Raw genomic sequence first — 21,228 nt, forward strand, 5'->3', positions numbered from 1 at the left:
GAAACTAGCCCTTTATCTGATACGTCATTTGCAAATATCTTCTCCCATGCTGTAGGTTGTTTTTTAGTTTTGTTGACTGTATCCTTTGCTGTGCAAAAGCTTCTTATCTTGATGAAGTCCCAGTAGTTCATTTTTGCTTTTGTTTCTTTTGCCTTCGTGGATGTATCTTGCAAGAAGTTACTGTGGCCGAGTTCAAAAAGGGTGTTGCCTGTGTTCTCCTCTAGGATTTTGATGGACTCTTGTCTCACATTTAGATCTTTCATCCATTTTGAGTTTATCTTTGTGTATGGTGTAAGAGAGTGGTCTAGTTTCATTCTTCTGCATGTGGATGTCCAATTTTCCCAGCACCATTTATTGAAGAGAGGCTTTCTTCCAGTGGATAGTCTTTCCTCCTTTGTCGAATATTAGTTGACCCTAAAGTTGAGGATCCACTTCTGGATTTTCTATCCTGTTCCATTATTCTATGTGTCTGTTTTTGTGCCAGTACCACACTGTCTTGATGACCACAGCTTTGTAGTACAACCTGAAATCTGGCATTGTGATGCCCCCAGCTATGGTTTTCTTTTTTAAAATTCCCCTGGCTATTCAGGGTCTTTTCTGATTTCACATAAATCTTAAAATAATTTGTTCCAACTCTCTGATTGCATTAAACGTGTAAATTGCCCTGGGTAACATTGACATTTTCACAATATTAATTCTTCCAATCCATGAGCTTGGAATATTTTTCCATATCTTTGTGTCTTCCTCAATTTCTTTCAGAAGTGTTCTATAGTTTTTAGGGTATAGATCCTTTACCTCTTTAGTTAGGTTTATTTCTACGTATCTTATGCTTTTGGGTTTTGCCCATTTTTAAAATCATATATTTTTTGTAAGTTATATGAGTTCCTTATATGTTTTGGAAATTAATTAACCCCTTATCAGATACATGATGCAACTATTTTCTCCCATTTGGTACATTGCCTTTTCACTTTGTTGATTTTTTTTCTTGCTGTGTGCAGAGGGTTTTTAGTTTTACATAGTCCCATTTATTTATTTTTATAATATTTTAAACTTAAAATATTTTAAAAATATTTTAAGTCATCTCTACACCCAATGTGGGGCTTGAACTCACAACCCTAAGATCAAGAGTCACATGCTCCACTGACCAAGCCAGCCAGGTGCCCCTAGTTTTGCTTTTGCTTTTGCTTTTGTTGCCTTTTGTTGCTTGTGCTTTGGGTGTTATATCCAAAGAATCATTGCCAAAACCATGTCAAGGAGACTTTTTCCCTGTTTTCTTCTAGATGTTTTGTGGTTTCAGATCTTAAATATTTCTTTAATTCATTTTGAGTTAATTTTTGTTATATCCTTTTTAACTGACCCCTTTATCATTATATAAAGAACTTTTTTTGTTTCTTGTTACAACTTTTGAGTTAAAGTCTATTTTGTCAGATTAGAAGTATAGGCATCTCTGTTCTCTTTTGGTTCCCAATTTCATGGAATATCTTTTTGCCCCTTCATCTGAGCTTGTGTGTGTCCTGAAGCTGAAAGGAGTCTTGCAGGCTGCATATAGTTGGGTCTTGTTTTCTTAATCCATCTAGCCATTTTACACCTTTTGATTGGAGAAGTGAATTCATTCTTTTATGGCTCTTTTTGTGGTTCCCGTGTTCTTTTCTTCCTCTCTTGCTGCTTTTCCTTGTGATTGATGACCTTCCACAGAGATGTGCTCTGATCCCCTTCTCTTTCTATTTTGTGTAGGCTTCCTTTGGGGTTACCGCAGGCTTATGTAAAACTCTGTATAGATATAACAATCTATTTTATACTGAACTACTTAACTTCAGTCACATACAAAAACTACCCTTTACTGCCTGTTTTATGTTATTGATGTTATGGTTTATCATTTTTTTAAAGATTTATTACAGAGAGAGGGAGAGAGAGAAAGAGATGCAAGAGCTCAAGTGTGAGCATGAGAGGGAGGGGAAGAGGGAGAGCATCTCAAGCAGACTCCCCACTGATTGCAGAGCCTGACTTGGGGCTGGATTCCAAGACCCTGAGGATCAAGACTTGAGCTGAAATCAAGAGCTGGACACCCAACTGACTGAGCCACCCAGGCACCCCACAGTTTATCTTTTTATACTGTACATTAATTAACAAATTGTAGCTCTAGGTATTTTTAATATTTTTGTCCTTTAAGCTACACACAGAGTTAAGAATTTACCACTTCAACACATTACAGTAGTAGAGGAATCTGAATTTGCCTATATTCTTACTTTTACTAGTGTGTTGTATACAGTCACGTATTTCCATGTTACTAACTAGCATCCTTTCATCTCAGCTTGAGGAAGACCATTTTGCACTTCTTGTAAGGCAGGCCTAGAGGTGGTGACATCCCTCGGTTTTGTTTGTCTGGGAGCATCTTTATTTGTCCTTCGTTTCTGAAGCACACGTTTGCCAGAGAGAGTGTTGTTGGTTGGAAGTTTTTCCTTTCAGCACTCTGAATATTTTGTCCCACTCTCCATTGGCCTGTAGGCTTAGGAGTGGTCCCCTGTGAGTGTGGAATTTTTTTTTCTCTTGCTGCTTTTAAGATTCTTTGGTTACTGAATTTTATTGTAATGTATTTTGGGGAAGATTTCATTTTTTTTGTATGTGTGATTTTTTTAATTGAGTTTGTTTGTTGACTCTGAGCTTCCTAAACTTAGCTATCCAAATCTCTCACTGATTTGGGAAGTTCTCAGCCATTATTTATTTTGATAAGCTCTCTGCCCTCTTGTTCCCTTGGATGGTATCTCATAGGTCACATATGCTTTTTCATTCTTTTTTGTTTTCCTCCAACTGGATAATTTCAAAATTCCTTTCTTCTAATTCACAGATTCTTCCTTCTCCTTGATCCATTTTGATGGTGATGCTTTCTTCTCTGTTCTTCAGTTCCAGGACTTACTTGGTTCTCTGTCATTATTTCTCTCTGCTGAGCTTGTCCTTTTGTTCATGTATTGTTTTCCTCATTCTATCAAATGCTCCTTTTTGTGTTTTCTTGCACCTCACGGAGCTTCCTTCAAACACCTGTTGTGAGTTCTTTACCAGGTAAGTTGTAGCTCTCCACATCTTTGGGGTTGGTTACTAGAAGGTTGCTGAGAATCTCCCTGATTTTCATGTTTCTTCCAGTCCTGCGTTGCTGTTGTCAAACCAATAGCAGTCGCCTTCTGTGTTTTGATTAACTGGTGTCAGGAGAGAAGTACCTCTGTCAGCCCAGCTATGGATTCTGAGGCTTTGTCAGATCTTCTGGGGATACACCTGCTCCATGTCTTGCTCCCTCTTATGCTCGTATGCCATCTCTGGATTCTGCATCACTCCACGCCAGGGACTGTTGGCCTCCCTTTAGCTTTCCCAAGGGTAGATGCTAAAACTCAAGTCTGTGGTCTCTCCCTGGCCCATGGAGTCAGGCTGGCTTTCTGTATGTGCTTACTAGCTGTCTGCCAGCGCTTGCTCTTACCCTCAGGAGTGTGCATGGAGAGCCAGCCACAGGGTGTGGGTGGGGCATATGTAGCACTCGGGGCTGTGTGGGGGATCTTCAGGTGAGGTACCCCAGTGGGGCTTCTTGATGGAGGCTGCAACACAGCTAGTAGGATCCTTGTGTCTTTCATGCCCTCTGGGAGTCCTATCTGCTACTCTTCCAGCCTCTTCCCACCCACAGTCATGCAGCTCACAACTCAGTACTTTGGACGAATATCTCTGGCAGTGTCAGAAAAAGCTGAAAAATCTGGGTGCTCACTCACATGCTTTATGTTCCCCTGAAGGAGAATCACAGCTAAGAAGATCTCTCTTGGTCCTGAGCTGTGCTGCCTTGGGGGAGGGGTGACATGGGTAAAGTGTAACTCCTCCTCTAACCCTATCCAAAGCATACCCATGGGTGTTATGGATCTTTTCATTTGGAAACCTGGATTCATAAAGGCTCTCTTGTATGTGGGTAATTGTCTGAGGCAGCGCTCTCCAGGGGCTCACAGACTGTGGCTAAGATGCGCTAGAGCAGGTTCGTAGGCCCCTTCAGGGTCCACAGGAACCAAGGTGTGTATCCCTATTACTGGACACGTGGGTGGGTGAGACTCCTTCTGGGTCCCTTGCCATATGGTGCTGGATTCCACAGTTCCCACCGAAGCACTCTGATCTATGGTTGGATGGCAGACTGTTGTAGCCAAAGGGGTGGTGGTGGGTATGAATGAGGAACATTTCATTTGGCCATGTTGCTAATGTCACCCCAGAAAATATTTTTTTTCCTGATCAGTACTTGTACATTCCTCATTAAGCTTATTTTTAGGTGTTAACTATTATGAAAGGGATCCTTTCCATTGCACTTTGTATCTCACTCTTGTTGCTCTATAGGAAACAATCATTGCATATTTATCTGCAGTTTGAACATCTTCTAATAGTTCTAATAATTTTTCAAATGATTTTATTGATTTTAAATCATGTGTATAGAGAATATATGTAATACATACAAACACACACACATTGTATTTTGTTTTCTTGTATTACTGCAGTGGCAAGGATTGGCCAAAGTGTGTTGATAGTGGGCAACCTATTTTGCATTTTTAGGGTTTCACTATCTAAAAGTTTTTAGTTTCTGATGTATGGTCTTTACTGTGATAAGGAAATGTTACTTAGCTCAAGATTGCTGTCATTAAAAATGGCTGTTTAGTATCTTTTCAGTAAAGATTTAAGTGATTTTTAAAAAAAAAGATTTTATTTATTTATTCATGAGAGACATAAAGGCAGAGACATAGGCAGAGGGAGAAGCAGGCTCCTCGAGGGGAGCCCAGTGCGGGACTCGATCATAAGATTCTGGGACCACTCCCTAAGCCAAAGGCAGACACTTAACCACTGAGCAACCCAGGTGTCCTGAGATGATTTTTTTTTTTAAGATTGAGATGATTTAATTTTTCTCAGTCATCTTTATATATTTCTGTGTTTCTTATGTTGATAGGAGTTAATTTTAATTATAATTTCAGATTTAAGAGCATGAAGTTGTATGTCTTTTATCATTTTAAAATGATTTCCACATATATGATTATGCCTCCCATTCTGTGTGTCTGCATTCTGTTTTAACTGTTTTAACTCTGGTAGGACGTTACCTTGTACCTGTTAGTTTTTTTAAATACTGATGAGATATCTTCTAGTTTCTCTTTCCCAAAATACCAGCTATTGACTTCATTTACCAGTTTTACTTTTATCGTAATAAATTACTTTTATCTTTATACTTTTTACTTCCTACATTTAAAAATTCATTAATATTTAATAGCTTTTTGACTCAAATGGTTAGTTCATCATTTTTTAATCTTTCTTATTTAATAATAAATACGCTTGACACTATTTGCTACATGTGTTACAGTGCCACATGTACCACGGTGTTAGCTGTATGCCACAGAACACTAGTGTGCTCAGTGTCATGAGCACCAGGACAATGTATAATTTAGACTCTGAATTTCCAGATGCACTTTAATATTCATTTGTTTTATTGTGATTTTCTATTTTTTATGCCTTTTACTTTTTTTTTTAAGATTGTATTTATTTAATTGAGAGAGGGAGAGCACAAGCAAGGGAGAAGGTCAGGGAGCTGAGCAGGGAGCCTAATGTGGGCCTCGATCCCAGGATCCTGGGATCATGATCTGAGCCAAAGGCAAACATTTAACTGACTAAACCACCCATGCACCCTGTGATTTTCTTTTTTCTTTTTCTTTTTTTTTTTTTTTTTGCACCCTGTGATTTTCAATTTTATTTCTTCTTTTTGCATTTGCCTCATTTATTTTTGAGCATGCCTTTATATAGGACATTTTTTTTTTTGATCCAAATGTGTCTCTCCTAAGCAGCTAGTAGTGGGTTTTTTTTCCAATATGTTTGTTATTTGATAGGAAATTAATCTCAATGTTTGCTGTAATTACTGTTATATTTTAACCCTATCATCCTACCTTTTCTACATGTTACTCTTTCTTGTTGCCTTTTCTTGGAAATCCTTTACTATCCCCACATACATATCTACCTTGGTCTTTACAATTGCTGTGTAGTAATCACTATATGGATGCTTCTTGGTGGCAGGCTCTTTGTTCTTTCTCTTTTATAATCATTGCTATAGTGAACATAGTCATGGATACATCTCAGCAAACATGTATATCTGTAGCGTGACTTCTAGAGAGGGGCTCGGAGAACCCCCAGCCACTGGCTTTCTCAGCCAGAAAGATGTGCATTCTTTGTTCTACCAATGGCCTATAAGAATATCCATTTCCCCTTCAGTCTCATCAGTACTAGATAATTATCATCACATTTTTCAATTCTTGCCAATCTAATAGATGAAACAGGTTCTTATTTTTGTTTAGTTTTCTTTAATTATGAGTCAGGTTGAACATCTTTTTATATAGTAACCATGCATGTTGTCCTCCTTCTGTAAACTGCTGTCACATACTAAGGAGATTTGCCCCTGGTCCTTTGAATTGCAAATATATTTGCCTGATTTGTCATTGGTCTTAATTTTTTCTCCCTCTACGTAAGTGTATATAGTTATCAGTCAGTTCCTATATGGTGTGTGTGTCTATGTTTGTGTGTGTGGTTTTAAAATCCTAGATCATAAATTTATAATGCTTTCTTCTAAAGGCGTTATGTTTTCATTTTCCTGTTTAACTCTTTGTTAAACAGAGCATATTTTGTTATAAGTTGTGAAACCTATTTTTGTTTATATCCTCTCTCCTTCTCCCATCCTCCCATTCCCAGTCCACTGCCTTGGATTTAGAAACTGTGCATCCCAGTCTAACACTGCTGGAGTTTATCCTTACATTTTAATTGTTAGTATTTCACTACAGTGTATTCGGTCTTCTATATGTATGTATATATGTCTGAGTTGTGACCTCTTTAAGGTTTAGCTGCAAACACAACCACACACCACCCCTGACTAAATCATCCTGCATGTGCCTTCTAAGACCCAGGACACTATACCCAACAGCAACAATACAGTTAACACACTACAGAGATTTATCATTGACATACCACGGTCATAATAATGATCTATATTCACATTCCCAATATCCCAATTATCACACTTGTTTTAGTTTTAGTTTTGATCCAGAATCTGATCAAAGACCTGTCATTTCCTCTAAATTTTATAGTTCTCAGACTTCTTTATTCTAGAACATTCCTTAGTCATTTCTTTTGTCTTTATGACATTGACATTTTATAGTCCAAGCCAGCTGTTTTACAGGATATTCCTCACTTTGAATTTACCTGATCACATACTTTCTTGATTGGGTTTCAGGTTAAGCATTTTGGCATGAAAGTGCAAACGTGATGTTTTGTCCTAGTACACTCTGTGCACAATAGGAGCACATGGTGTCAACTTGTCCAGTTATTGCTAATTTCATTCATTGGGCTGAGATGTCTGTCAGACCTTTCCAATAGGTCTTTCTCATACTCTTTGTTAATTATACATAATCTGTGGGTTGATACTTTGAGACTGTGTGAATATCCTATTCCTCAACAATCTTTTACCCAGTAGTTTATAGTATTTTAATTTGTTGATAAAAGTTCTTCACAAACTATCACTTGTGTATACATCCACATGGTCTGGATGCATCTATACAATCCTGTGTAATGTGAAATTCTTTCAGATTTTATTAAAATGTTAAAACAAATTGGCCTTTAAAATTATAAATAAAATTGTAGATGAACAGTTCCTAGACCATAACTCAGGCTATAACTCAGCAGGAGAGTTTTTAAAAGGTAGGGAAAAATCATTAAATTGCAAGGACCATTCAGGAAATGACTAAGAAGTGGTCTATATAGGAAAGAACACCCTCTGGGCTCTGACCACATAGACATTCAAACAAGAAGCTGGCTCCTTCTCTGCAGTTTCACTTTTCACAGTTTCAGTTACCTGCTGCCAACATGGTCCCAGAGCAGATGATCCTCCCCTGATGTAGTGTCAGAAGGTCAATATAGTCTAATGCTATGCCACATGCCTGGGTCATTCACCCCCCCTTCATCTCGTCATGTGGGCATTTTATCATCTCACGATCTCACGTCATCACAAGGAGGATGAATGCAGTAAGATATATTGAGAGAGAGAGAAAGAGAGAGAGAGAGAGAGAGAGAGAGAGAGACCAGAGTCACAGGACTTGTTACAGCATATCATTATAATTTTTGTATTTTATTATTTGTTGTTGTTCATTTCTTACTGTGCCTAATTTATAAATTGAAATTTATCACAGGTATGTATAGGAAAAAAATGTAGTATATATAGGGTTCTGTACTATCTGCAATCTCAGGCATCTGCTGGGGTCTTGGAACACATTCCCCAGGGCTAAGGGCAGACAATTGTGTAAGGCATGTATCCATACAAGCAACTAGGAACAACGACAAGAGTGTGTACCTACTACAAATATAATATCTGACAGTAAATGCTTTATTTATTTATTTATTTATTTATTTATTTATTTATTTGAAGAATGGGAGTAGAGGGGGCAGCAGGAGAGGGAAAGAGAACCGTAAGCAGGCCCCACACCTAGCACAGAGCTCAACATGAGGTTCAAACTTACTACCCTGGAATCATGACCTGAGCTGAAGTCAAGAGTCAGATGCTTAACCAGCTGAGCCACCCCCTGTCTTCATTTATTTTAAATTAGTTGTGGCAATCCTAAAATTTGTATGGAACCACAAAAGACCCTGAATAGCCAAAGCAATTTTTAAAAAGAAAAATAAAGCTGGAGGCACCATGATTCCAGACTTCAACCTCTAGTACAGAGCTGTAGTGATCAAAATTGTATCATACTGGTACAGAAACATAGATTGATGGAACAGAATAGAAACCCAGAAATAAACCTACAATTATATGGCCAATTAATCTTCAACAAAGCAGAAAAGAATATCCAATGGGATAAAGACAGTCTGTTCAACAAATGGTGCTGCAAAAAAGTGGACAGCCACATGCAAAACAGTCAAACTGGACCACTTTCTTACCCTATGCACAAAAATAAATTCAAAATGGATTAAAGACCCAAAGCCTAAAAATCCTTGAAGAGAACTTAGGTAGTAATTTTTCTGACATTAACCATAGCAACTTTTTCTAGATATGTCTCCTCAGGAAACAAAAGCAAAGATAAACTATTAGGATTACATCAAAATAAAAGGCTTCTGCACAGTGAAGGAAACAATCAACAAACTAAAAGGCAACCTATGAAATGGGAGAAGATATTTGCCAATGATACGTCTGATTATAGGTTAGTATCCAAAATATATAAAGAACTGATACAGCTCAACACCCAAGAATCAAATAATCCAGTTAAGAAATGAGAAGAAAGGAACAGACATTTGTCCATAGAAGACATTCAGATGGCCAACACACCCATGAAAAGATGCTCAATATCTCTCATCATCAGGGAAATGCAGATCAAAACCACAATAATATCACCTCATACCAGTCAGAATGGCTAAAATCAACAACACAGAAAACAAGTGTAGGGTAGGATGTGGAGAAAAAGGAACCCTCATGAAGTTAGTGGGAATGCAACCTAGTATGGCTTCTGTGGAAAACAGTATGGGGGTTCCTCAAAAAGTTAAAAATAGAACTACTCCATGGTCCAGTAATTGCACTACTGTGTATTTACCCCCCAATACAAAACTACTAACTCAAAGGGATACATGCACCCCTATGTTTGTTGCAGCATCTACAATAGCCAAGGTATGGAAGCAGCCCAAGTGTCCACTGATTGATGGAGAAAGAAGATGTGGTATATACACAATGAAATATTACTCAGCCATCAAAAAGAACAAAAACTTACCATTTGCAATATCATGGATGGCTCTAGAGAGTATTGTGCTAAGTGAAATAAGTCAGAGAAAGACAAATACCATATGAGTTCACTCATATGTGGAATGTAAGAAACAAAACAAATGGACAGGGTCGGGGGACAGGAGAGAGAGGCAAGAAACAGACTTTTTTTTTTTTTTGAGAGAGAGAGAAAGTGAGCACACTGAGAGAGAGTGAAAGGGAAAAGCAGACTCCATGTTGAGTAAAAGATCCGACGTGGGGCTCAATTACAGGACCCCAAGATCACGACCTGAGCTGAAGGCAGATACTTAACCGTCTGAGCCACCCAGGCACCTCAAGAAGCAGACTCTTAACTATAAAGAACAAATTGATGGTTACCAGAGGGGATGGGATAAGTGGGTGATGGTGTTAAAGATGGCACTGTTTGTGATGACCAATGGGTATTGTATGGAAGTGGTGAGTCACTGAATTCTACACCTGATACTAATACTACACTGTATGTTAACTGGATTAAAAAAATAAGATGAGATTTGGGCTTATAGATTTCTATGTTTATAGCCAAATAGGGTAAGTGAGTAGAGTGAGGAATGAAGAAATTGCAGATAACATTTAGGAAACTAGCAGAAAGAGCTGAGGATTATTGAGTTAATTAAAAAATAGACAGTGATGCAATTATAAAATGCCTATTTGTGCAACAAATTGAGTTTAGCGCTAAATCAGTACTTTTGGGGAAGAATGATCTGAATTACAGTGTGTGATTTTGTAAGCGTGTGTGTGCATGTGTGTTTGTGTGCATGTGTGTGCATCTTTGTGTATAGATATATAATTAATCAAGTGTCATGACTGCTTTATGTGAAAGTAGAGTAGCCTGTATTTTCAAAAATTATTATAAGATGACATATGCAAATGAAAAAATATTTATACACATGGGTAAAACGACTATCATCTGTAATTAAAATTTTGTAAGGGAAAAAAAGCAATAATTTCTAATTAACTGCTAAACAAAGCAAAGCTTTTCTCATGTCTACCCCACAAGCAGAGATGGGAAGGGGAGCTTTAACTAGGACTATGTCCCCTTTTCCTAAATATCCTTTGCTCCCTAATTCATGCCATAAGGTGCATGAATGACTCAGAGAACAGTTTTCTTATACACATGTAGAATGTCAGATTCTGTCTCCATAGTCTCTGCCCAACCCCTGGCTGCCTCTACTTCTGTGACCAGCCGGAGCTGCCCATCACTAGAGCCACCCCACACCTGTGTCAGCTGGAGTGGACCCCTCGTGGCATCTCCACCCAGTGCTCAGGCTGGCCTTGCCATACAAAGGAATCTGCCATACAAAGGAATCTGTGGTTCAGTCTTCTTGTCTTCCAGATATATAGGATTTTAGGGTCATTTATTCATATGTTGCATTTAATGTTGTCCTACTCCTGAGGGCAGATAAATGTATTTTCTTAATTAAATCTAATATTTAATGACGTCACAATTAGCCAAAATCCAGATTTCTTTTGCACACACTAATAACTACATTGCTTGGACTAACTGCCTGAGCAATGAGGAAAGGCACTGGGAAAATCTGGCTTCATTCTGTTTGAGAGTGGAGCCTAAATGCACTTAGTTTCTGGATCCCTACGCAGCTCTGGCACTTTCAAGTAGCCCCTCACCTAGGGCACAGACAAGGATGGCGGGGTTCAAGATGCACGGAGAGACAGCTCCTCAGCCTGTGAAGCTCAGATTGGGAGTCTGATAAAACCATAAATCAGCCTATTCCTCCAGCACAGGACTGAGGTCACTTAGCTTCCCATGCTGAGGGACGTAATAATTAGGGGGAGAAAAGGGATCTCTTTATACAGTTAAGGGTAATTTTCTATCACTCATTATTCCAGATGAGAGTGCAGGCTAAAACAACAAATAAATGTAGGGAAGATCTAAATAAATGTGTAAGGGATACTTCCATAAATAATGATTACAGGAACATGCAACTGTTGAGTTTTAGCGATTTAAAGCTAACATGATGTGAGAACACCAGACTTTCCAATTACTAAATCTGAAGCCGTTACCATAAAGATGACCTCGAGCAACACACTAACATTTGTAATGATTGAACATTCTCAGTGCCTGCTGTGCACTAGGCCTTTGTCAGGACAACTCTAATTCTTCAGGCAGCTCTGCAGGGCAGAGATTATTACTGTCATATCACAGAGGAGGACACGGAGGCTTTGCCTGAGCCGCCAAGCTGCTGAGGGCAGGACTGGGGTGAGCGTGGGCGCAGCTGGCTCCCCTGACTCCACCACACCATGCCTGTCCTTTCCATATGGGGTATAGTGTGGAAAACTGTTAAGCCAAAGAAGTAGACATAAAAGCTAAAAAATGGTTTAAAGAAATGGTAGAAACAGAGGTTATTTATTTCTGAAACTCTCACATTTTGGTTACCTCATGGGGCCCAAGGAGACACTTTTTTATAACTTGCAGTTCAAGGGTTATGAAAATCTTAAGCTTTATCCATTCCATTATCTGAAGAGATTATTTAAGGAAGTATCACGAAATGGCAAAACAAAAGTTTTGAACTTAACCTTCTAATTTTATGAAATTTATGATTTAACTAGAAAAAATCTCGCAGTACTCTGCCGCCCGGTTGGAAAGCCAGTTTATGTTGAATGGGGTTTTTAGTAGCTTCTCAAGCATTTGTAAAAAGCCTACAAATGAAGTGAGTCTCCAGGCTTCACTGCCTCTGCCAGCCTCCCTGACCCCAGTGAATCACTGGTGGGCACAGACTATCTGGAGAATCAAGGATCTTGACCTACCTTTTCTTCAAAGAATTTTCTCCTCAACTTGGCATCTGTGGGAGGTACTGTTCTCCTCAGGTCTTGGTACCACTTTCTGACCACATGTCCCCTCCAGTAGGCTTGGATCCTAGAACACGGATGTTTGAAATGACTAACTCAGGATGGCCTTAGCAGGTACTTCACAAGAGAGCAAGGACCCGGGGGAGGCAGCGGCCAAGGAGGGAGGCAAAATCCCTCCTTCCTTTAAAATGAGTCATCACGGCTGGCAGGTGAGGGGGACCCCTGTCCTACCTTGTCGCACACTTTGTTTTGAATAGCCGGGCTCCATCATGAATCACTCTGGTTTGATACTGGTTCCTTCTACAGAGAGGGCAGGTTTTTTTATTTGTGAACTTTTCAAAAGCCTGGAGGCATGCCTGAAGAAAAACATTTCACTTAGAATTGTATAAGTAATTACTTATAAATAACACTTTCACTTCTAATGTAATTATAGTGTTCTTTTCTCTCATAATTATGAGACAGTCCAATTTAGATTTTAAAGGGAAGAAGTTTCATCAGATGTTAACACCTTCCTCATGAAACTTGTTCCAAAAATGAAAATTTACAAGAATATACATGCAGATACATCAAAAACTTCTGAAAACCACTCGTGTCGAGGTAGATGATCCCAGCGTAGAAGGCTACCATGCAGTCAGTCATAGGAAGCAAGCTGTCACTCACTTTGATGCACATTACTCACAGCACTGTGTTATATAAACATTTGTGGTTCTTTTGTCACATAAAATTCATAATTTTCATAACAGGATGAATTGTACTATAGCCTAAAGTCATATTTCTAACTCTAAGTGATGATTATGGATAAAATAAGTGGTTCTTTTTAGGAGACTTTAAATGAATAAGAGCTATGAGGGTGACACACTGCAACACTTTATGAGGGAGGGAGGCAGGATTCACTCACTCTGTGAAACACATGGGAACATGAAAGCAGCACCTGTGCATGAGAAGACAAAAAAATGTTTGAAGTTTAAAGGAGTTTTGAAAAAGCAGCAGCATAAATGCATTTAATTAAAAAGAAAAATTCTGAGTGCTTAAAAGGTAGGCTTGTTTCTTTGAAAAATGAAAAAATGCAGATTAATAACCTTGATATTTCTAATATTTAGTATTTAAGTTGAGCACAGCACAGGTATATAATTCAACAAGAAAAGCTAAGTTAACAACAATCTGAACATCAAACACACCGTGTTTGCTAGGAAGCCATTAATATTAGTGTATACTTACAACTTCTGATGTGGCTGCATCTCCTGGGTGGATCTAAGGAAGGATACAGGCTGGAGTGGGGGTGTGTGGGGACGGGGCAGGGCTTTGTTCAGCTGAGGGGCACTCCTGACTTGTTTAGCATCCAGCGTGTTAACTGTGACACACTTAAATTTAAAATGTCTCAGAAATAAGGAATCACCTTTTCCTCTTAAATGTAGGGGAAGTACACTCACAAGAAAATGTCACCTCTCTGGGACCCCGATTCCCCACCACATAGTGGGGATATTCTAAGGAGGAAGCGAGGTGCTTCTTCTGGAAGGAGAACCAGGGGATGACAGCAAGACACCAGCAGGAATGAGCTGCGCACGCACGGAGGGAGGTCAACGAGGGCTCCAAGCTCTCAGCCACTGGCTTATCTTCTCTGAAGTGTGGGGGACCAAGAGAAGAGAGGGCGGGAGAGACTCTGGGGATCACCCAAGTCTCGGACACGAGGGCCACCTGGTCTTGGTCATGCTCTCCCATTTTTAAAGTGACCGCCCCCCTCCCTGCCTTCACTCTACTCTTTTTAAATAGGAAGAATGGAAGAAATATCGCAATAAATAGAACTTACAAAGTTGTAAAACCTTGACTTGAAACTTACTGCCCACAAGCCTAAACTGGAAAACTTCAGTAATATGGTCCTTTTTAATTTCACCATTTAATCTCATAGCAGCCTTTTGCATGCTCAGGTCCCCATTCTTTTTTTTTTTTTTTTTAGAAATTTTTATTTAAATTCTAGTTATGAATATACAGTGTAATGTTAGTTTCAGGTGTACAGTACAGTGAGTCATCACTTCCATATGTCACCCGGTGCTCAGCATGACAGGTGCCTCCTTCATCCCCATCCCCCTCACCTCCCTTCAGCAGCCCTCACTGGGTTCTCTGTCGTTAAGAGTCTCTTCATGGTTTGTTTCCCACTGTTTCTGCTCTGTGAACGGTGCTGGTGCTATTTGGTAGGGATCACATTAAATGTGCAGGTTGCTTTGGGTAGTGCGGACATTCTAACAGTGTTGGTTCTTCCAGTCCATGAGTATGCAATACTTTCCCATTTCTTTGTGCCCTCTTCAGTTCCATTCATAAGTGTTCTGTAGTTTTCAGAGTACAGATCTTTTACTTTTTTTGGTTAGGTTTATTCCTAGGTATCTCATGGTTTTTGGTGTAATTGTAAATGGGATCAATTTCTTGATTTCTTTTTCTGCTGCCTGTTATTGGTGTATAGGAATGCAACAGATTTCTGTGCGTTGATTTCATATCCCGTGACTTTGCTGATTCATGTTTTATTAATTCTAGCAATTTTTTGGTGGAGTCTTTAGGGTTTTCTACATAGAGTATCATGTCATCTGCAAATTATGAAAGTACGGCATCTTCCTTGCTGATTTGGATGCCTTGTTCTTGTGGCCTGATTGCTGAGGCTAGGACTCTAGTACTATGTTAGCAGTGGTGAGAGTGGACATCCTGTCTTGTTCCTGACCGTAGGGGAAAGCTCTCAGTTTTTTTCCCACTGAGCATGATATTAGCTGTGGGTTTTTTGTATACAGCCTTTGTGATGTTGGGGTATGTTCCTTCTGTCCCAACTTTGTTGAGGGTTTTTATCAAGAATTGATGGTGTAGTTTGTCAAAGGCTTTTTCTGCATCTATTGACAAGATCATATGGTTCTTTCTTATCCTTTCTTATATTAATGTGGTCACACTGAATTATTTGTGTATATAGAACCAGCTCTGCAGCCCGGGAATAATTTTCCAGTTGATTGTAGTGAAGAATCCTCTTAATGTACCGTTGGATCTGATTTGCTAGTATCTTGTTGAGAATTTTTGCATCCATGTTCATCAGAGATATTGGCCTGTAATTCTTTTTTAGGAGAATAGTCTTTGATTGTGGAATCAAGGTAATGCTGGTGTCATAGAATGAGTTTGGAAGTTTTTCTCCCATTTCTATTTTTTTGGAACAGTTTGAAAAGAATAGGTATTAATTCTTTAAATATCTAATAGAGAATCCCTGGGAAGCCATCTGGCCCTGGACTTTGGTTTGTTGAGAGATTTTTGATTATTGCTTCAATTTCTTTGCTGGTTATGGATCTGTTCAAATTTTCTATTTCTTCCTATTTCAGTTTTGGTAGTTTGTAGGTTTCTAGGGCTTTGTTAATTTCTTTCAGATCCCCCAGTTTGTTGGCATATAATTTTTCATAATATTCTGTTATGATTATTTATAATTTCTCTGTTGTTGTGATCTCTCCTCTTTATTATTTTGTTTATTTGGGACCTTTCTCTTTTTTATAAGTTTGGCAGGGGGATTTACCAATTTTATTAATTCTTTTGAAAACCAACTCTTAGTTTTGTTGATCTACTATTTTTGTTTCTAAATCATTTATTTCTGCTCTAATCTTTATTTAATTTTCCTTCTTCTGCTGATTATAGGCTTTATTTGCTATTTCTTTTTCTAGCTCCTTTAGGTGTAGAGTTAGATTGTGTATTTGAGATTTTTCTTCTTTTTTAACTTAAATTTTATTTAATTAACATACAGTGCAATATTGGTTTCTGGAGTAGAATTCAGTGATTCATCACTTACATACAACACCCAGTGCTCATCACAAGTGCCTCCTTAATGCCCATCACCCATCTATCTCATCCCCACCCCCCACCTCCCTCCATCAACCCTCAATTTGTTCTTTGTTAAGAGTCTCTTATGGTTTATTTCCCTCTCTCCCTTACCTAACCCTTCCCATATGTTCATCTGTTTTCTTTCTTAAATTCCACATATGAATGAGATCATAAGCTATTTGTCTTCCTCTGATTTATGTCACTTAGCATAATATACTCTAGCTCCATCTGCATTTTCCCGAATGGCAAGATCTCATTCTTTTTTGATAACTGAGTAATATTCTATTATGTGTGTGTGTACACAACATTTTTAAAAAAAGATTTTATTTATTCATAAGATACACACAGAGAGAGGCAGAGACATAGGCAGAGGGAGAAACAGGCTCCCTGCAGGGAGCCTGATGCAGGATTTGATCCCAGGACCCTGGGATCATGCCCTGAGCCGAAGGCAGACACAACCACTGAGCCCCCCAGGTGCTCCCACAACATTTACTTTATCCATTCATTAGTTGATGGACATTTGGTCTCTCTCCATAGTCTGGCTTTTGTTGATAATGCTGCTATAAACATTGGGGTGTACCCCTTCATATCTGTATTTTTGGGTAAATACCTAATAGTGCAATTGCTGGGTCATAGGGTAGTTCTATTTTTAACTTTTTTGAGGAACCTCTATTTCCCAGAATTGCTGCACCATTTGGATTGCAGTCTGCATTCCCACCAACAGTGTAGGAGAGTTCCCCTTTAGTTTTTGTTTGAGAAACTCTTTGTCTCTCCTATACTGAATGAGAGCCTTGCTGGATAAAGTATTCTTGGCTGCATATTGTTCCCATTCAGCATGCTGAGTATTTCTTTCCACTTCTTTCTGGCCTGTCAAGTTTCTGTGGACAGATCTGCTGCAAACCTGATCTGTCTTCCCTTACAGGTTAAGGACTTTTCCCCCTTGTTGCTTTCAGGATTCTTTCCTTGTTTGTGTATTTTGTGAATTTGATTTTGATATGTGTTGGCAATGGCCGGCTTTTGTTGAACTTAATGGAAGTTCTCTGTGCTTCTTGGATTTTGATGTCTTTGTCCTTCCCCAGATTAGGGAAGCTTTCAGCTGTAATTTGCTCAAAGAAACTGTCTACTCATTTATCTCTCCATCTTTTGGGATTCCTATGATACAAATGTTATTATGTTTTAATAAGCCACTGAGTTCCTTAAGTCTACCTTGGTGATTCATTACCTTTCTTTTCTTTTTTTCAGCTTCATTATTTTCTATAATTTTATCTTCTATATCACTGATTTGTTTCTCTGCTTCATCCATCCTCTTTTTATGGCATCCATTTGGGTTTGCATCTCAGTTATAGCATTTTAAATTTCAGCCTGACTAGATTTTAGTTGTGTGTGTGTGTGTGTTTTTTTTTTTTTTTTTTTTATCTCTGCAGTAAGGGATTCTCTAGGGTCTTGTATGTTTTTTTCAAGCCCATTTAGTTCCTTATAAATGTTTTAAATTCTAGTTCAGACATCTTGCTTATATCTGTATTGATTAAATCCCTGGCTGTATTATCAACAATAGCTAAACAATTAAAGAGACCAAATGTCCATCAACTGATGAATGGATAAAGATGTGGTATATATATACAAAGGAATATTATTCAGCCATCAAAAAGAATGAAGTCTTGCATTTGCATGGTGTGGATGGAGTTAGAGTGTATTATGTTAAGTGAAAGAAGTCAGTCAGAGAAAGACAAATATCATATGCTTTCACTGATAGGTGGAATTTAAGAAACAATACAGATGAACATAGGGGAGGAAGGAGAAAAAAAGAGAAAGAGAAAGAAACCATAAGAAACTCTTAAAGGGACCACAGGGTGGCTCAGTGGTTGAGTGTCTCCCTTCAGCTTAGGGTGTGATTCTGGGGTCCCAGGATTGAGTCCCTCCCTGCAGGGAGCCTGCTTCTCTCTCTGCCTCTCTCTCTATGTCTCTCATGAATAAATAAAATATTTTTTAAAAAAGAAACTTAGAGAACTGAGGGTTGATGGAGGGATATGAGTGGCGGATGGGCTAATTTGGTGATAGGCATTAAGGAGGGCACTTGTCATGTTAAGCACTGGGTGTTGTATGTAAGTGATGAATCATTGAATTCTACTCCTGAAATCAGTATTTCACTGTATGTTCACTAACTAGAATTTAAATAAAAATTTGAAGAAAAAAAATCACTGGCCATTAGTTCTACTTCTAGTTCTTTCTTTTGCAGTGGACTCCTCTGTCTTATCATTTTGTGCAGTAAAAAAAGAAAAAAAAAAACAAACCACAACTAGATCCTGGGTGTGTTTTGGTCTACTTGTTAAATGAAGCTAGATCTAAAAACAAAACAAAAACTATATATAAAATGCATATATGTAAATAAAAATTTAAAATAAAAGAAGGAATTAAATAAGAAAAATAAAAAGGAAGCTAGATCTTATTTCCTTCAGAGCTTAATTAAGCTTTGCAGCATCCTATGAGTGTAGACTCGTGCTGGCCTTCAGCGGGAGGGGCCTGTTGGGCTCCTTACGGGTGGACAAGCTGGGCAGACACAGACACCACGGACCTGGACCCGAAGGGGGCCAGACGGGCCAGGGGGCGGGGCTTGGTGTCCGCAGCTCTGGCCTCCACTAGGTGGCCCCATCTTGCTCCCTGCAGACTCCGCACTGAGGGGCGGGATGAACATCGGGGCGCCCTGCTCTCTGGCCCTGGAGCTGCAAGGTCATGCACCCCACTCTTCAGTGAGCAGTCACCCCTCTTGTGTTCCCAGCTTCCATCAGATCCCTGCCTTCACGCTGCCAGTGTCTGAGCTGTTTTATCCCGGGGTCCCTGGGTTTAAGAACTCCACGAATTTCAGGGGCACCTCTGGTGTGGACTGTCGCTGTACCTCGCGGGGAGCATCTCACTGTGCCCTTGCTGTGTGGCTGGCCAGTGCCAGGAAGCATGGCACGCTGCACGGCGGTCCAGGTTATGGCAAGGTGCAGCAGAGAGCTGGCACCCAGGCCGGCCGCGGCAGACGGAGTCCTGGCTCCTATGCCCGGAAGCTGACGCACGTGGATGCCCCCCGTTCTCCTTGCAGCCCGGGGGGCCTCCACGCACCCTGGCCACTCCTGCGTCCATCGGCTCCTGCCCGGGAGCGCGTAAGCCAGGCATGACCCTGGGGTGGCGGACTGCTACACCTTCGGATCTTGCACTTCGGGGTGTGCACCACCTTGTAGTCTCCGTCAGCAGGGCTCCTTCCTCCCGCAGTACCCACAGTTGCATTGACCGCAGATCTACTCTCTGCACCTCCTACCTGTGTCTTCGCAGTCCTCAGATTGGTTTCTTGGGTGTTTAGGAAGGATTGGGAACTATCTGTCTGTACCCAAGGAACAAGTACCCCTACTCTCCCGCCATCTTAACTCCTCTCTCATGCTTGATAGAATAATCTTTAAGTGTTTTGTCAACAGATATTTGATGATCTGTACTGAATAACACTGCACTTCTAGATATTTAAAATATTATACTTTTAAATGTCCATAAAAGTTTGTTATCAGCAAACATTCTCTGAGATAAAAATAAATGATTAGGCGTGGTAAATCTAAAAATGTCCTAGAAGTTGGGATTAGACTCCAGCCGACCTTGAGCACATGTCCTGCGTGGCCCTGCTGTGGACCACTTATTTCCTCATCTGTTATATGGGTACAATGCCTCCCTCAGTGATGCACAAGAATTACTGAAGTCCTCTGAAATCATTAAACGCTGAGGAAATGCCAAATTTGTTTATAGTGAAGGAAAAAAGCTAAATATGAGAACAATTAACTAAAAATGCAAAATAAAAATAAGTGTTTGGATCTATAACCAAACAAAGATAAGAATTTAGTGAGAAATTTATAAAAAACAGAATGGAAGAAATGGTGAAATTCCGATCTTCCTGCTGCCCTGCTTAGGATAGTCAATGTAAGTTTTCATACAACAGTCACACTAAATATTTATAGAATAAAAAAGAGGTTGCTGGGGTCAGAAAGACTCCTTGTGGTTCTATTAACTCTTGCTACACTAAAATACTACATTATCCTACATGATAATTCTATGGTTCAAAGGCTAAAATTTTCCCAAAATACCCAGCTTTAAGATTAGGTCTTGATAGAGATCTGGAATACAGTAAGTATGCTTAAAATAACTTGTGAATTCAAATTAGTGAAGAACAAACATTCTATGACTATGAACTAACTTGTTAATGATGAAACTCATTAAAACAAATTAACTTTGAGAGTTAAGTGCCAAGGTAGTGAGTAAAGCTTGAGGTTCCCAGGCTATGAATTTAGGCCTGCTTTGACTCTTTTTGCTGGATTTTTCCAGCAAACCTTCAAGTGCCTGCTCTGAAGGAAGCACAATGTTGCACACATGGGGAACCGTTGTAGTGTGGCTGCTAGCTTAAAACACAATGCAAAGTTCTAGCAGTGGAAGCATCCCTGACTGCCAGGAGATTCCAAAAGATTAGGCAGACATAGTATGTACAGAAAACCTATGATGCAGGGATCCCTGGGTGGCGCAGCGGTTTGGCGCCTGCCTTTGGCCCAGGGCGTGATCCTGGAGACCCGGGATCGAATCCCACATCAGGCTCCCGGTGCATGGAGCCTGCTTCTCCCTCTGCCTGTGTCTCTGCCTCTCTCTCTCTCTCTCTCTGTGACTATCATAAATAAATAAAAATTTAAAAAAAAAAAAAAAAAAAGAAAACCTATGATGCAGATTGATTGCATATTATCTATAACATCATCAAC

At 39.5% G+C, this 21,228-nt stretch overlaps 1 protein-coding gene across 6 annotated transcripts in view; it reads right to left on the bottom strand.

Moving 5' to 3' along the window:
* Nucleotides 1-21,228, bottom strand: part of RNF32 (ring finger protein 32) — a 61,286-nt gene that overhangs the window by 32,653 nt on the left and 7,405 nt on the right. For 5 of the 6 annotated variants that reach the window (XM_072776835.1, XM_072776834.1, XM_072776832.1 and 2 more), the window contains exons 5-7: nt 13,524-13,556; nt 12,857-12,981; nt 12,584-12,692 (exon numbers count right to left, since the gene is read on the bottom strand). In XM_072776835.1, the coding sequence (XP_072632936.1) occupies nt 12,584-12,692; nt 12,857-12,981; nt 13,524-13,556 (267 nt within the window). Of the gene's footprint in view, nt 1-5,727; nt 8,030-12,583; nt 12,693-12,856; nt 12,982-13,523; nt 13,557-21,228 lie in introns of those variants that run through there. The other variant, XM_072776836.1, reaches the window with a different exon arrangement.

Source organism: Canis lupus, chromosome 15, assembly GCF_048164855.1.
Source record: "Canis lupus baileyi chromosome 15, mCanLup2.hap1, whole genome shotgun sequence".
Classification (NCBI taxonomy): Eukaryota; Metazoa; Chordata; class Mammalia; order Carnivora; family Canidae; genus Canis; species Canis lupus.